The following is a 16,246-nucleotide window of genomic DNA, read 5'->3' as shown; positions in this document are numbered from 1 at the left end:
TGCAGACCCATTCCCTATTTTTGAACTAACCATTTCAGAGGCAACGCTGTCACTAGTCGTGCTGCTGGTCTTCAACTGCTGTTTTCCCTAATGTGGCTATAGCACTAGCAGCTAAAGATTTTGTTCAATACCTCGTACCATTGCTCACTGACCTACTTAAGCAAGTGCTTCATGCCCTCGGATTTCTCCAATTAAGAACCAATCATACAAAAATGACCTCAGCTCTTTATGAGAACTTAAAATTAAAGCCAAATCGATACTAATGCAATTACGGGCAGATGGGTAGATGGGTGCAGCATGCAGCACAGCAGAAAATCATACAGGAAATGCTAAAACTCTGTCCAAAAGCAGATCTCTAGAAAGCCTCAGCAACTAATGGCTACTGATGGTGCACAAACAATGACTGAACAGAGCCAAGACATGGGCTGTCATTGTAGAGTTTACCACAAGCAGCAAATATTTAACTTGGTGAAGTGAAGCAGTTATACCCTGAATCTCAACAAAGAACAGCGGTCCCTGAGCTGTAAACTTCAGCTTGAATTGTGTGTTTGTTGCCAAGCTGCTTCGCCCTAATTGCAAATATGACGAATGACAAACAAGCCAAATCAGTGAATGCAAGAAAACAGCAGAAGAAAGTGCGATAAAAACATTGTTATGGCTCCACACGGCGTCTTGAGTTCTCCTTATAAGATTGTTTGTATCTGAGTATTACTGCAGCCTATTCATCAACTAATTCTTTGGTCTATAATAATACATAAAATGTGTGAAAACCCAGTAAGCAAATAAGCATGAAGAAGCAGCAGCACTATAACATGTATATGAGTGTGATCTGATAATGTTATAGCCTGTGAGATTACATCAGTAAAACAGCTTGCATGGCTATATAGTGTCATTTCTTTCACTAACATCTCTTGAGCATCTTTTTCTCAGCATCATAAGAGCACAAACAAACTTACGTGTACCTACACACACACACACACACATTATACCTGTCAAACTGTGCTATCTTTGGCATTTTCGATAGACTCACTGTAGCAAATTACTGCTTTTGCAACAAGCTGCCTAAAGACCCAATTTAAAAAGGTGACTGTTATATGTAGACACGACACTGGTTCCTCCTTTGAGTTAGATGCTCTTTTTTATGCTTGGCTTTTATAATGACTGGACTGTAAATGAAGGAAAAAAGCAGCGATTGTCCAAAGAAGAACTTTGAAAGACTTTCAGAAAGCCTGGAAAAGTATTGCTCAAGATCACCAAAAATTGCTAAAAAGCCTGGCTGCTTGTAAGTAAAATAAACCCTCCCCACCTCTGACCTTGTCAACTCCTATGATAATTAAGCCCCTTAGCAAATCAAGAGTGGGCAGGAAGCTGAGAGTTTCTGTAGACTTAAGCATTTCTTCCTAGTTGTCTGGCTGAACAGCATACAAGCTTAGCTCCATTTGTCTGTTAAGTTGCAGTGGGGATATACTTAAGCTAACTTTAAACCTTGCAGTTCAGGAGTAAGTACAGAATTAAGTGGTGGTAATGTAGCTTTACAGTCGTGCACTATGTGAGAACCACAGCTCACCTCAGCATCTACAGCACATTTAGACCGTGCTTGTTATGCATTCTCCAGGCAGCTGAGTGTGCAAGAGATTTCTTGCTAAAATAGAGTTGCATCTTCAGGTCTTGCAGAGGTCAAACCTGGGGGAGATAGCTGCCTCTCATATTTGCTCTTTGGTAAATACACGTGACCTCAGTCAGTCAGCCCTGGATGTTTACAAGTGAAATACAACTGAAATCATGCCAACAGGATCAGTTGGCTAAAGTTAGTGTAATGGTTTTTGTGCTCATCTTGTGGTAAAATTCTTCATGTCATTTTTTTACTGAAGTAAGTCAAGAACAGATAAAAGATCACCTTGATTTACTTCGTCTGACTTTCGCAAAATAGGATTAATTTGCTTAACTTGCTTAAACATCTGTTTAAAAAAAATGTAATTGTTATAGTCCATCCATCCATCCATTCGCTTCCGCTTATCCTTTTCAGGGTCGCGGGGGGCGCTGGAGCCTATCCCAGCTGTCATAGGGCGAGAGGCAGGGTACACCCTGGACAGGTTGCCAGTCTGTCACAGGGCCAACACACAGGGACAGACAACCATTTGCACTCACATTCACTCGCACATTCACACCTAGTGGCAATTTGGATTATCCAATTAACCTATCCCCACAAGCTGCATGTCTTTGGACGGTGGGAGGAAGCCGGAGTACCCGGAGGGAACCCACGCAAACACGGGGAGAACATGCAAACTCCACACAGAAAGACCCCGGCCTGATGGTGGAATTGAACTCAGGACCTTCTTGCTGTGCGGCAACAGTGCTAACCACCGTGCCACCGTGCCATAGTCTTTATTGTTAAATGCATATATTGTACCAAGTACCAAGGGCTCAGAGAAGAGCTCATAAAGATGAGGTGAAAGATGGGTAAAGGTAACAGTGGTCCCAGCAGAGCACTTGATGCAGTGACCCCCAAGCTGGGCGAGTGGCTCCAGCAGATCCCAGGAACTATATATATATATATATATATATATATATATATATATATATATATATATATATATATATATGTGTGTGTGTGTGTGTGTGTGTGTGTCATTTTTGCTACAGCCCAGCACTCTTGCATTTACGTTAAAGAAAAAAGAATCCAGTGTAATAATGTGCATTTTTATTGAGAGAAAGCAGTGCCTGAAGGCAGACTGAGTCAGTGATGAGATTTTAGATTTTAGATCATTTTTTAGAGAGCTCTTATTACAGCTTCCCCCAGATATATGTCAGTGTATTTTATTAACCTAATAATAATACAAGGAGGTCATATAGATAAGTACTGTATGGAATACTGCATTTCAAGGGCACTCTGTTACTGTTTTTCTGGTACACCATATGTTAAGATATTAGTAAAGACACTTGTAAATGAGAATTCATTAGCATGCTCTTATAGATGATGCAGCAGTGAGCCGTCAGCTCCTGGCTGCATCGTTACTCATAAAACCCACAGATAAAGCGTTACGCCATCAGGGCAGAGTCATACTTTAACGCTTAGATGCTCTTCACTGAAAGCCGAGGTGGATCTAAACAGCATATACAATAACTGAAATGAGATCTTTGATGGGGTCAAACTTTGCTTATCATCCTAGTCCCCTTGAGGTCTGCCTTCTTTTTATTGCGACAGAGAGCACTTTCTTTGATAAATGAAAACTTCAAAAGAGCAACAGGGGGAAATACGTAGCAGTGCAACCCTGAGCGTGGCACCTCTAATGAAAGCTGCCTCTATTCTACACAACATGTCCTCAGGCCATGGGCATGGAACTAATGGCCTAAAGTTTAATATACCTCCAAGTTTCTGTGTTTGTGTGAATGTGACTGTGTGTCCTTAGCTCCGTAGCTTTACCCATCAGTCTGTTTTGCTCAACTGGCCTCTGTCCTGTTCACTGTTTCCTCTTTGTGTCTGTTTGTCCCATCCACCCCCACCAGAGACCTCTAGTTTCTCTCGTATTAACAGCCCATGCGTGCCCACGCTGCCCAATCCTTTATTCTGATCTTCCTTGATAGTGTTCCATCAAGATCTTTTTCAATCTGCAGGTAGCAATTGAGGCTGTGATTGCGTGTGATTGTATTGTTGTGGACGAGACATGAGCCGGAATAAGACCGGAGCTGTCTCCCTGCTGTCATCCTCAGGTGCCGTTAGTCTTACGTCTTCTTTTTTTTTTCCATCCCTCTCCCCTTCTTTTCTTCCATCAATCTCTCTCTCTCCCTCTCATCAGGTGAGTGGAGCACGCACTTCCACCAGTAACGCTGATTCTAGCTATCTGTCCTCATGACAGGTCTAAAAACTACAATGCATGTTGCGTGTGGAGGGCTCTTCGGAGTGTCACTCCTCCACTTTGTCCGGGAGCTTGGAGCTTCACGGGAGCTTAAGGAAAATGCGGCGTTTTTCGCTGGTCTGCTTTCAAAGCCCACAGAGCTGTGTGCATTAGCTTTAGCACTACATGCTCATAAGCTAAGTGGCCATTAATCATAGGCTGATATTTTTAGATTTAATTACTGAGCCTGTTCTCTGCTTCTTGCAGTTATGTTCCTGAAAACATCTCAACACAAGCATTTTTTTTAAGTCATTTAGAATCTTTTTAATGACAGTCCTTTTTGGATGATGTATCCAAATAACCGAGAGGATCATTATCACATTAAGATCCAGTTTTTTTTTCCCCCAGTACAGGTCAGATATTGCCCAGTCCTCCAGAGGGCCAATTAGAACATTACGCAGCACTCCAGATCTCCAGACAGTTATTTCTGTCTGACTATTTCTTATCAGACTCATCCTTTAAATCACCATGTCTACTCATCTGTCTCTTATTTTAGTCCATGTCCCCTGTGCAAGTCTTCCGTCTGTGTCTCTATTTATGTGTCTGCATTCACACAGCAGACGATTTCTTTCTCAGATACCATCTTTCAGCTCGACTGTGCACATTATGACATGAAAATGGCCGCGTTGGCTTTGACTGTTAAAATTGCGAAATGTTGTTTGCTATCATTACAACGTTGTGTGACGTGCAAAAAAAGAAAATAAAGAAAATAAAAAGAAGAAAAGGAAATTAGCCCTTTATTCAGCCGAGCAAGTCAATTACCTTCAAATTTGTCTTCGTTATGCTTGGCAAAAGCTGAAAAGACCTCTTGTAAGGATTTGGAGAAAAAGTGGCAACAGCTTGGAGGAGGATACAGAGGACCCAAATAAATACATAAATGTTGATAAAACAGTAAATAAGCGCAGGCGCATAATCGGGACAGATGCACAGTTAACAGTGTGACAGATAATATCAGCAACAGCACAGGCGACATAAAAGCCATTTGAAGCGTTCAGCAAACACATCGCAGCTCTGATAAATAATAAAATGTGGCCAGTCAAATGGAGGTTTTGTATTCGATGATTGTGATAGTTTCCCTGCTCTTTATCAAGTTGTGCAGAATCTATTTGCTTCTACCGACAATGTCATCCCCAGAAGAGAGCGACATCTGTTATGTTTCTGAAGCGGTGTGACACCTCCTTGGTATGACACTGTTATTTTCTGTCCCTTTCCTTTCTTGTCTGTTCTTTGTTCTTGTAATTAGAAATCATGGGTCTGTCACTATTAAATATCACCTTCAGAAACCCAATCAGGCGCTGTTTTGAAAATCGCTTAATTGTGTCAGTCGTTTGCCAATCATCTGCTTCTGCAGTGCGAGGCTGTGTTTTTTTGTTGTTGCTTTTGAGTTTTGGTTGGAGACAACAAAACAGATCACTTCAAAACTTTACTTTGGGGCTCATCTCTGATTTTAAATGATTAAAAATACCCAACTTTAAGGTCACGGTGAGTGAAGCTGTGTGTGGATGGCATTTAAGTCAAATCCTTCAGACTTGATTTGCTCTCTGTTTTGAAAAACTATGTATAGACACTGGAATTATTATTTATTTGTACCAAGTCAGATCCAAACCTACCTCAGTCTCATTACAACAACCCACACACTAACAGTCAAATGCTGTTTTAATCCCTGTCTACATGTACAAGGGTATTTTGTAGCACAGAGCTTTTTCTATGTGTTTTGGCCTTCCACGCACAAAGGCCATCTCAGTTCACTGATGAAGGTTTTTGTCTTGTGTGTGCCTTTATCTCATTTTTTGACATCAGACTGTGCACGATGATATAGTTTGTATGCTTCTGATTAAAGAACATCTCTATATGGTTAGGGTTTCATCACCACCTGTTGCTCTTAACAGTGTTTGGCATCATTTCTTGCATTTTCATGTTGATGGGGGTATTTTTCAGGACAGTGGGTGTCTTACAAAATACCAAAAAATCCCCATTTTACAAAAGAAATCAATAGTAATATCATACAGCAATTCTTTTTCAGGCCTTGCTGTGCTTTTTGGCATAAAATAAAAAAGAACAGGCTCACTGGCTCTGAATCATTAAAATATTAGAGGTGCAAAGTTGCACATTGAAAGTGCCCTCTGACTAGAGACTTTACAATGATTCAATACCAAACTGGCAATAATCTCGTGAATGTTAAGAAGGTGACTCATCCTGCTTAGGTCTTTGGTCCACTGACTGCTGTTTGGTCTCTGGATCATAGCCATAAAGGAACTTTCAGCGACCAGCCTAGACATGATTGGAATATGTTGCTATCTCATCACTCAAGAAAGCTGATGTTAGTGATTTCTCATGCCTACATAGGAGCTTGACTGAGATAATAAGTGGGTCACAACATGTTTTAATATGATGTTCTTTAGTTTATCCAATTCATCTTTGAAAAGACAAATGTTTAATAACTTTTAATAAAAACCCAGCCTGTGGCAACACGCCATTATGATGCCAGGATTTTGATCCATTTTTAATATTACTGAGAATTTTGACTTTGCTGCTGTTCTCGTGTTTTTGATTCTGGTGGTGTTCTCACTGTGTCTGGATCAGTACTCCGGCTTCCTCCCACAGTCCAAAGACGTACGTGGGGTTAGGTTAACTGGAGATTCTAAACTGGCCATAGGCGTGAATTTGAGTTTGAATGGTTGTCTGTCTCTCTGTGTTGGCTCTGCGATAGACTGGTGACCTGTCCAGGGTGTACTCAGCCTCTCATCCAATACCAGCTTGGATGGATGGATGGTGTTTGCGGGCTTCCTCATTGTTTCCCAGTCTGTTTCATGTAGTCTTCTTGTCTTATTATTTGTCTTTTGGTTATTTTCTGTTTTACTATGAAGGGTTGTTTTCTTTTGTATTACTCCCTGCCTCTTTCTTCCTCCCTCCTACCATTACCTGTGTCCACCAGTGTTCTGCCCTCACCTGTTTCTTGCTCCCTATTTAGGGTTCTGTGTGTAGTTATAGTCCTGTGTTTCATTTTTCTGTTATGTTCCCTCATTTGTACTCCATATGTTATCCTGATGGTCTTCATGCTTCTCATGGCTATTTTGGATTGGTTGGCTGTGTGGACTTTTAATCACTTCAGTAGCCTCTGTCCATCCAAACCTTGACATAGTGTACTGCCCAGTCTGGCAGAGGGTTTTAAGTGGCCTTATCGAAACGACTGATACTAAACAAAAATGATATACTAACTAACTAACTATACTAACTAGAGTGAGAAAAAATAAACTAATAAAAAAAAACTTAGCTGATGTCCACTACATATGATCTATGTAGATGTAGCTTGGAGAGATGTACCAGTTCAGTATGTTTCTAAATTCTGATTTAGTGCATGCAAGCAAAAAAAGCACTCAAAAGCACACAGAGGAGGTCAGAAAAGTAGAAAGTGCTAAAAGTTTCAGAAAATTGTCTTCATGTTGGGCATCAATAAAATGAGTCTTCAGAGTCCTTAATAATTTAAAAGCAGTGCTTCTTTTCTTTTTCTTTTTTTAAATATGAATGGCATTAACAATTGTCTGTGTACCATTAATTAGTATTTAAACATTGAGCTTCCACTCATGTCAGACAGCCTCACAGCTGCTGATTAATACCTCTCATAAATTACATTGCAACGAAGAGACATAGATTGTGTGTGGGTGACAAAATGAGTAAATAATCAGTCCTGGCTTCACCAGAATCACAGCGCATAGAAAAATACTCTAATGAGAAAGTGATGCTTGCTGGAAAGAAAAGGGCAACACTGAAAACTCACCTTGTTTGCAATCGATTGTGTGGGGTAGATCATTTAAGCAATTCAATTACAGCAAAAGCCTTTGTAGCACTAAATTGATCTCCTTTTTGTCTATTTGTGATTTAGTATACATCTTCAGTACATGTGCTATGAAAAGTGGGGCTCCTGTCATTTCACGGTTGTGTTTGTTAAATTGCCTAGGCTGGAAATCATCTCTTACAAGACCCCTGGTACCTGACACAGACTGACTATTTGTATGCCCGACCATCCACCTGCTCATCCTTTGGGTTGTGATTGGATGTTGGCCCGTTTCCAGTCTGTGATGCATCGTGGCTGCCTTCTAGGCATTAAAACCTAAAGAGCTTTGCTGGAAAGCACTGAGAATATTCTATTTCAATGTGCCACTTTGTAATTCACTTTGGAGAAGCCTTGCTGATTTGAATAGAATTTAGAACGACTCGAGTTGCTTAAAATCTTCCACAGAAATGTTTGGCATTCTTTCCCAAAGCGCTGAAAAGTATCATGGATATTGGTAGCATTGTTTGAGTGAAGGACTAGTCCAAATATTTCACAAAATCTGGTTTATATACTACTACATAGTGCTTTTGTTATAGGGTACACGCAGTCACCAAAAAGCCCACAGAGAGCTGTCCATTCATCTCCTACAGTGTTTCCATGTGACACTTTCCTGCCTTCCATCTCTTCCATTTGCTCCCTTATTAGAGGGTGTGAAGTGGTGTTTGAATTTGGATCCAGGGCCTCTTTCTGTGTTGCCTGCAGTAGCTTGATGCCGAGAAGGAAAAGAAATATGGGCCCACGGAACGATATTTCACTGGCACCAGCCTGACATTGATGGATAGAGGATCATTAGACATTTGCCAGTTTGCTTGGGCGTAGAGTTATTTTCAGCAATAATGTATGGGAGAGGGAACAGGGGCTGGAGGAGGGCTTCTGGCAAGATCTCAGAGGACCAAGGATTTCAGTTTGGTGGAGTTTTGTACAAGTCTTGAAAACGTAGGAGGTGGAAAACACAGAGGGACAAAATACAGCATATTACATAACAGTTTTAGCTTTGTAACTAATAGAATTTGCAAAGCACTACCATTGAAATGATAGGGCAGCAGTTTCCAAGCTATTTTATCAGACATGCTCTGACAAGCCCTGAATGAATCAATACCCAGTCAGTGAGGAAACACATCACCCACCATATGTGTGCATTTTTCATTTATTGACTGAGTTTATAGGCAGCATGGTGGTTAGTGCCGTCTCATCACAGCAAGTAGCTCCCACTAAGGGTAATCTGGCTTCCCCTCAGAGTCTAAAGACATGCAGGAGAAGTTAATTGGTGGCTCTAAATTGGTCATGGGTGTAAATGTGAGTGATGCTATCAACCTGTCCAGGTTGTACCCCAATTTTCAGCCCATGACAGCTGCAATAGGCTCCGGTCCCCATTGACCTTGACCTGAATAAGCAAACAAAACGGATAGTAAATATTACGCACTACAGTTGTTGGTCTGAAAGTTGGGTATGTGATGACGTTTGCACTTGTGCTCTATTTGAGCAGTTACCCGTTATGTGTAACATAATCATACATCATTTTTGGACACCTTGATTGTTTGTCAGCTTCCATCCATTGTTACTTTACCCAGCAGCTGTTTACCCGTTCAGTTAATGTTAGCTAAATATCAGATTTAGCTAACTACTTTTAGCTAACATTTATTAATTACTTTGATCACCCATTTTGAACCTTTATTAATTTTTTTTAAGAGCTTTTTCAGTCAGTTACTTTTGTTAACTATTGAGCTGCATTGCTTTTAGCTTATCACTGGAACAGTTTGATATTTACTAAACTTATTTTCAATTACTTTTAGCGAAAAATTTCAATCATCTATTTAAGCTAACTGCTATATTTCCATGCTTGAACGACCATCTGAATAATTTTCCCTCTCAGGACCTTTTTCAGCCATTTTTGTTCAGTTGCTATAAAGAGGTGTTTTGCTTTTGTTTTGTTTCATTTACTTTTAGCGTGTATTTAATTTACCTCAGACAATTTATATCAGCGTAGATTCTCATGATCTCGTGTCTCATGTCTAGTCTTGATTGTCTTAAGCACTTCAGTCGAATGCAATCCAATTCAAGCGCTTACAGTAAGATGATAATTTGTATCTCTTACTTGTTTGCCAACACACTCAATTGCATCATGCCTCTCTGCAAGCTTCCCACTTGTTCTATGTTATGAACTCTTAAGGTACAAGCACTCTTAGGTGGAAATTACTTTTTTCATCTGTTCTTGCATCTTTTCAGCTGATTGGAATGGAAAGAATGTCACTTATTACTGACTGATTTCTGCTTTTCTTCGCAGTCATGGTTCTACTAATTGTGACTATGCGTCGGAGAAGAAAAGAACCTCTGATTCTGGAAGAGGAAAGAGATATCAGAGAAAACATCGTCCGTTACGACGATGAGGGAGGGGGCGAGGAGGACACAGAGGCCTTCGACATGGTGACCCTGCGTAACCTCAATGTCATCAGAGACCCCAATGTACGACGAGACGTCACTCCAGATACCCCTACTTTCTTTCATTACCCCTCAGCTTCTCGCCCGTCCTATAAATCCCTACCAGACAATGTGGTGTTTCGAGAGTTTATTTGGGAGCGACTGAAGGATGCCGACGTGGACCCATCAGCTCCTCCGTACGACTCTCTGCAGACGTATGCTTTTGAAGGTAGCGGCTCTGTAGCTGAGTCGCTAAGCTCACTGGAGTCACTAAGTACAGACTCAGATCAGAACTATGACTATCTCAGCAACTGGGGACCACGCTTCAAAAAGCTGGCTGACCTGTACGGCAACAGCGATAGCACCACTGTCTTGTCATAGCCACTAAATGTGTTTCTTAACATTTGTGGGACTCCAAAAAATAATAGTAATTTATTGTCAGAGAAAATGATTTTGTCTGCCTTAGTGCATTGGAGGAAAAGATTCAAAGACAACACAAGAGACTGAAAGAAAAACACTTTGACTTCAAAGGTTTTTTTGGTTTGTTTACCTCCCTGTATGGATTTTGAAAAGCGTGCCATGGTGAGTTTTGACACGGACTTCAAAAGTGGCTTGACTGAGGAGGAAACCTTGTGTGCAAAAGACATTAAAGGTTTCAGATTTTGGGCTTGGGTCCAACCATTGACTGCAGAATGCATACATGTTGGAGCATTTTTACGGGGAGGCACCTGTCCTTTCATTCCTGTGATGGGCACCGGCCCAGCACTCTTGCTTTGAAGCATTCCTTTGCTATCTTTGTGCTAAAAAAACATAAAAAAATTTCTCATGAAAGGCTGTGTCTCTAGCGGCTAATCAGTAGTCACTTGACTGTTCATATGAAATTTGACAGCAGTTTATATGGGATTTTTTTTTTCTCCTTCTTCTATCTTTGGGACGGGGAGCAGGGGGATGAGGGGCTGTTTTTCACAAACACTGAAATCGAGGAGCCACATTATTCACGGACTCAGAAATATCCTTCAACACTATATGAAGTGCAACTGCACACATATAATAAAGTATAAACAAGTATTTGATGTGCTAAGGAAATGATGTGAAGACATAAGTTGTGCAAATCATAAAAAGAATGACATGCTCGTCATTTTGATGTCTCCACTGGGTGAAACAGGAAAACATCATTTCTCTTCTTCTCCCAACAATACATTTTGCAGAAGTTGCAATGTAGTGTTTGTCTCAGTCTGTTTTTTCTTCAGCCTTTCTATTGCAAAGTCAAATGTATAATTTCTGAGGTATAATCTGTCAGGGTTTAGTTGTTTTGCTTTTGTACAAGGCAGGTTGGGTCTGGGAATGTTTGCTACACCAGAAACTGTCACTGATGGATCTGTCCTCGCTGTGCTTGATTGCAAATTCACACCACCTAGACTAAAAAAATAAATAAATGTTTCTGAGGTGACAGTCGTAACCTGGGTGAAGTTGCAGTTTGTAAGTAAATGACTTTTGCTTCTGTAGTTTGCAGATTCCAGCATATATTGTCTTTCAGAAATGAAGTAAATAATGTCAGTGGTTTGAATATTGATGGTGAAAGGACACACTGTATGATAATCATTTTGTGCCAATTTTCTTTTCCAGCTTAAACAAATTACGTTACAACTAGGTGTCCACATGTACACTGATATGTATTCTTATTTATTTTGAAGAGGCAGAACTGTGCAAATGATGTTTTTATCTTTTGCTGAAAATAAAATTGACATTCAGTTCCTTAAAAGATCGAAGCACTTTCTTTCAATCCTTCTGAACATGTGTACAAATATATAGACATGAACTCTGGGTTAAAAAAGGAAAACTAAAATCCTAAAGAGCATCTAATTAATGACTAAAAAAATCTTGACTTTATTCTCTGCGCATTTGGGGATCTCAAGTAACTGGGGAGAAGAAGGGGGAAGAAAGAGAAAAGAGAACTTTATTTTTTTCATACATTTTTTGATGTGCCTTTAAGTAGTTGAAAGGCCTCGTAGTGACAAAGCATTCGCACTCCACGGAGGCTTGTGTGGTGATTGCAAGGTTCATGTGTGGAATGCACTACACACAGGCACAGGTCTTTGTTTTCAGACACCAACTTTATTTCTTTTTGTACGTGATGACCGACACAGTCTGACAGCCGTCGGACACAGCTGATCTCCAGCCCCCCTCCGCTCCTCTCCCGTCTCACTATAAAGGGTAAGGAAAGCATCATCAGTTCAAAACGCCATCAGCTGTTTTCACCTGCGTTTCCAGCACCGCCCCGTTGAGCTCACCGCACCACCCCTCCCCTGCAGCCGCGCCCGGGACCACACCTCCGCCACATCATGTTTGGCCATTTGAGAACTATTTTTGTAAATTAGCCAAGCTTGAACAGTAAAGTAAAAGGACGATTATAGGTGGAATAGGATAAATGGCAAATAAACAATGTGCACTAATTTTCTGTTTTCATAGGATCCCCAAAATTCTTTCAAATGCATAATTTTGGCATTAAAACTTTGTGTATACATGCATACATATAGCAAAAATCATGGTCTACAGTTGTCAAGCATTGTTGCCAATTAATTTTAGGACAGCAAGATGTGAGTATGTTGTTTACGAAGCAATTCACAGTAATTTGTGAAATGTGAGACAAGGTTATTCATTAGTTTTTATCCTACATTTTGTTTTGTGGGGGGCAAGCAAATACCGCTCCGTGAGGTTTATTGATCAAAAGATTTTGAAAAGATCGGGGTTTGGTTTAAAGTACGGCTGGTGCATGTTTTATAGTTAGTGAAACTGCAATATTAAAAGGATATTTTACCAGTGTAACACCACCAAGTCATTTTTTAGACATCAATGGTAATAGGTACTTACCATACAAATTCAGTCTTTATAAGTGACCATTTCCACAACGTTCATCACACTGACTATGAAAACTCTCCAGATATACATATATATGGACAGAGAGAGAAAGAGAGTCGGTTTGCAGCTACATGAAGTCACAGAAGCAAATGAGACAGCCTGAGTTCACAGAAGCCTGATCAGTATTTCAGATTTTGTGTTTTTTGAGTAAAATATTTTCATTTTTTGACTTGATTTTTACCACACCGTGTGAATTTTATTAGTGGAAACTTTCAATACCACAGGTGTCTGAACACTAAAACTATAAGGCAAACAGATATACATATTATATATTTCTTTACATTTAATTCCAGTTTTGTCATTTCCTTAAAAGATATTTTTGCCAGCTGTGTTTATAGCCTGCAGCTTAGAGGCGTTAGTCAAAATGTAGACAACTAGCATCTCTTTCCATTTAATGCACTCAGAGGTTCATGAATACAATTGACAGTATAATTTACAATGATGCAAGAGATTGCAATGAAATTGTTATGCATCTTTGGTTGGTAAATATACCATCTCCTTACAGGTATTGACATACTTTCTAAAGCTTTGAACCTGGCAAAAACAGAGCATGTAAGATTTTTCAAGTGTTAGTCAGGAGTAACCAAGGTCACCATATATATGCGCTCATTGTCATGCAGTTCACGCAAACCTACAAGCGAAGATGTGGATAGTATTCTTCTTCACATATTTATGGGTTATAATGCACGATAGCTTCTTGCATACCATATTTAAAAGCCCCCAAAAATCACTTTTGAGAGCTACACATAGCCCACCAAAAGGATGCAGCTAAAACCTGTAGATGAAAAACTCAAGTAGTGGAAGAGAACTGAGGGAAAAACATACAATCAATTAAATGTAAAAAAACAAAAAGACAACTATAAAACTACCCTGAAGCGTGAAAGAAAAGTGTCTGAAAAGGGTTAAAAAGTAGAGTGAAATGAAACATAGGTAAAATATTAATATATAATTAATAAGCGCAAAATTTATGAAACAGACAATTATCCCAACACAAACTGAAGTAATAACATAGCCTGACGTAGGACTGCTCAATTAATTGAATTTTAATCTCGATTACGATCTGGGCTTTCAACAATCATTAAAAATGACTGAGCCGATTATTAGCACCTCCCTCGTGCTTTACTCTCGCGCTGCTCCGTGTGGCAAATCGAGCGCACCTCTCTGCATTTCGAACACGCGTCACAACAATTAAGAGGACCCGAGGGAAGCTCGGAAAGCTAAGCAGAAGTTATTTGGAGAGGAGAGTGACTGCCGTTGGTTGAAAAGAGAGGTAAAAAAAACTTCAGTGGTGTGGAAACATTATGGGTTCGCGGAGTCAGACGTGGATCAAGTAGACATAGTGTGCAGAGCAACACTGCAAAGTTCACTAAACATAGATGTTTACATTTTTCATTTATTTCTTATATTGCAAACATTTGCACTGTTATCAGTATTTGCACACTATTTTATATTATTTTTTAAAGTAATTATTCAATACATTGTTATTGTTAAATAAGTATCGTCAAATAATCGAGATCTCAATTTCAGTGAAAATAATCGTGATTATCATTTTTGCCATAATCGAGCAGCCCTAGCCTGACGCAGTTGTCGGAACACATAACGTGTATGAGATTTCCTTTATGGAAGCAGAAAGACAGCGGCTCAAGCAAAGACACCTGATGTAATCTCCAGCACTGATAGCAGCAGCAACAAGATGTGGGTTTTGATTGACCAACTGTCAATCAAAATCACCAGAAATTGTTTTAAATGGCCGCTGCCTTGGGTACTTATGAGCAATCAGGGACCCCATGTTATCGGGGGCTCAATCTGGACCTCGACTGATTACTTGTGTTGGTCCTGCCGCCTTGGCTGGCAAGGCCCTGGGCAGCCACAGACACTTCACTCAATTCTTATCATAACCATGCATCATCAACAAATTGCCCTGACAAAGAGGTGCCCATTTTCACAGACTCTCAGCGAGATGAGGAACATGCTTTCCTTCAGATTGTCGACTGGAACATCGCTAATAGTGTTTGACCTCTTGGCTGCCTGTTAAGGAAATCATTCCCTGCAGATGGCTTTTAGCTTCGCACAACACAGGTGACAAAGATCATCTGTCGTGCAATTACACGGTTCTATTTTTAGCGCTTCTAACAACAACACTTCATGTGATTCAAAGCAGAATTTATTTAATTGTGATGCTGTTTATAGTTTTACATTCTGTGTGTTTTTGTCGTGTAAAGTGAATATCTATAATCAATTCATAGGTTCAAGTGAGTATTAACCATAAAATGCGTTTTAAGTGTGCTTTTTGCCAGGTTTTAAGGCAACCAGCTGATATATAGGCTTACTTCTAAGCCAGTTAGAGACTTATAATTATGCATGTGAGATGTTGTTTATATCTGAGAGCACCCAGCATCAAACAAACTCCAAAGAAAGTGTCTCTCGGTTTTCTTGCTCTCATATAGAATAAAAATAGAAATAAATAATCTGCTCGCCATCTGTCCCAGGGTGTCTGTTGGTGGCAGAGAAATGGGGCCCCCGCTCTGGCATCAGCTGGACAACTCCACGCTGGTCCTTTGAAAAAGAGAAAAGGAGGGAACGGAAGATCAAAGGCCATTGCAACACCATGTTTTATTCTGTCTCGCGCCGCAGCGCTCACAGTTCTCCTGCCTTCAGCAAAAGAGATCTCAGACCTGAGGTTTGTGTACTCTATAGCTTCACCAAATTAGACTGGTCCCAGACCTGGGCAATATAAATAATTCTCTTGAGAGGTATGTGTGTAAGTGGGAGTGCATCAGCTTGCTCCTTGACTGCCTGGGGAATTGGGAAGGAGTGGAAAAGTAGGTCATAGTGGCAAGATTAGGGTAATGAAGTGTAAAAGAAGAGAAATGTGGGATTATCACTGGGAAATGACTCAAAATTGATCTATCATTCATACATCGGTGTCCACTGTGTGTACAAAACTGGACAGCGTGGAAGAGGAAATGTGATATGAAATCAGTAAGATTGGCAACTGCTTCATCTTTCACAGGCTGCCGTTTGTCTTGGCTTGCAAAGGTCAAAACCAGATAATTTAGAGAACAATGAAATTGCCACTGTTAAAAATTGAGTTCCTGGAAACTTATCTGAACATTTCCTGGCATGACATTCAATAGATATATACAATATGGTTTAACAGGTGCTTTGGGCTCTTTTC

At 40.1% G+C, this 16,246-nt stretch overlaps 1 protein-coding gene across 1 annotated transcript in view; it reads left to right on the top strand.

The window, feature by feature from the left end:
- LOC102777657 (cadherin-7) overlaps positions 1-11,899 on the top strand; it is a 112,334-nt gene extending 100,435 nt beyond the window's left edge. The window contains exon 12 of the mRNA XM_087846253.1: positions 10,016-11,899. Coding sequence (XP_087702379.1) covers positions 10,016-10,530 — 515 coding nt within the window. The 3' untranslated portion in view covers positions 10,531-11,899. The remainder of the gene's footprint in view (positions 1-10,015) is intronic.
- The last annotated feature ends 4,347 nt before the right edge of the window (positions 11,900-16,246 follow it).

The sequence above is a fragment of the Neolamprologus brichardi genome, chromosome 9 (genome assembly GCF_056152115.1).
Source record: "Neolamprologus brichardi isolate AB-2024 chromosome 9, ASM5615211v1, whole genome shotgun sequence".
NCBI lineage: Eukaryota > Metazoa > Chordata > Actinopteri > Cichliformes > Cichlidae > Neolamprologus > Neolamprologus brichardi.
Note: the sequence above shows the minus strand (reverse complement) of the source record. Positions and strands in the feature narration are given on the sequence as shown.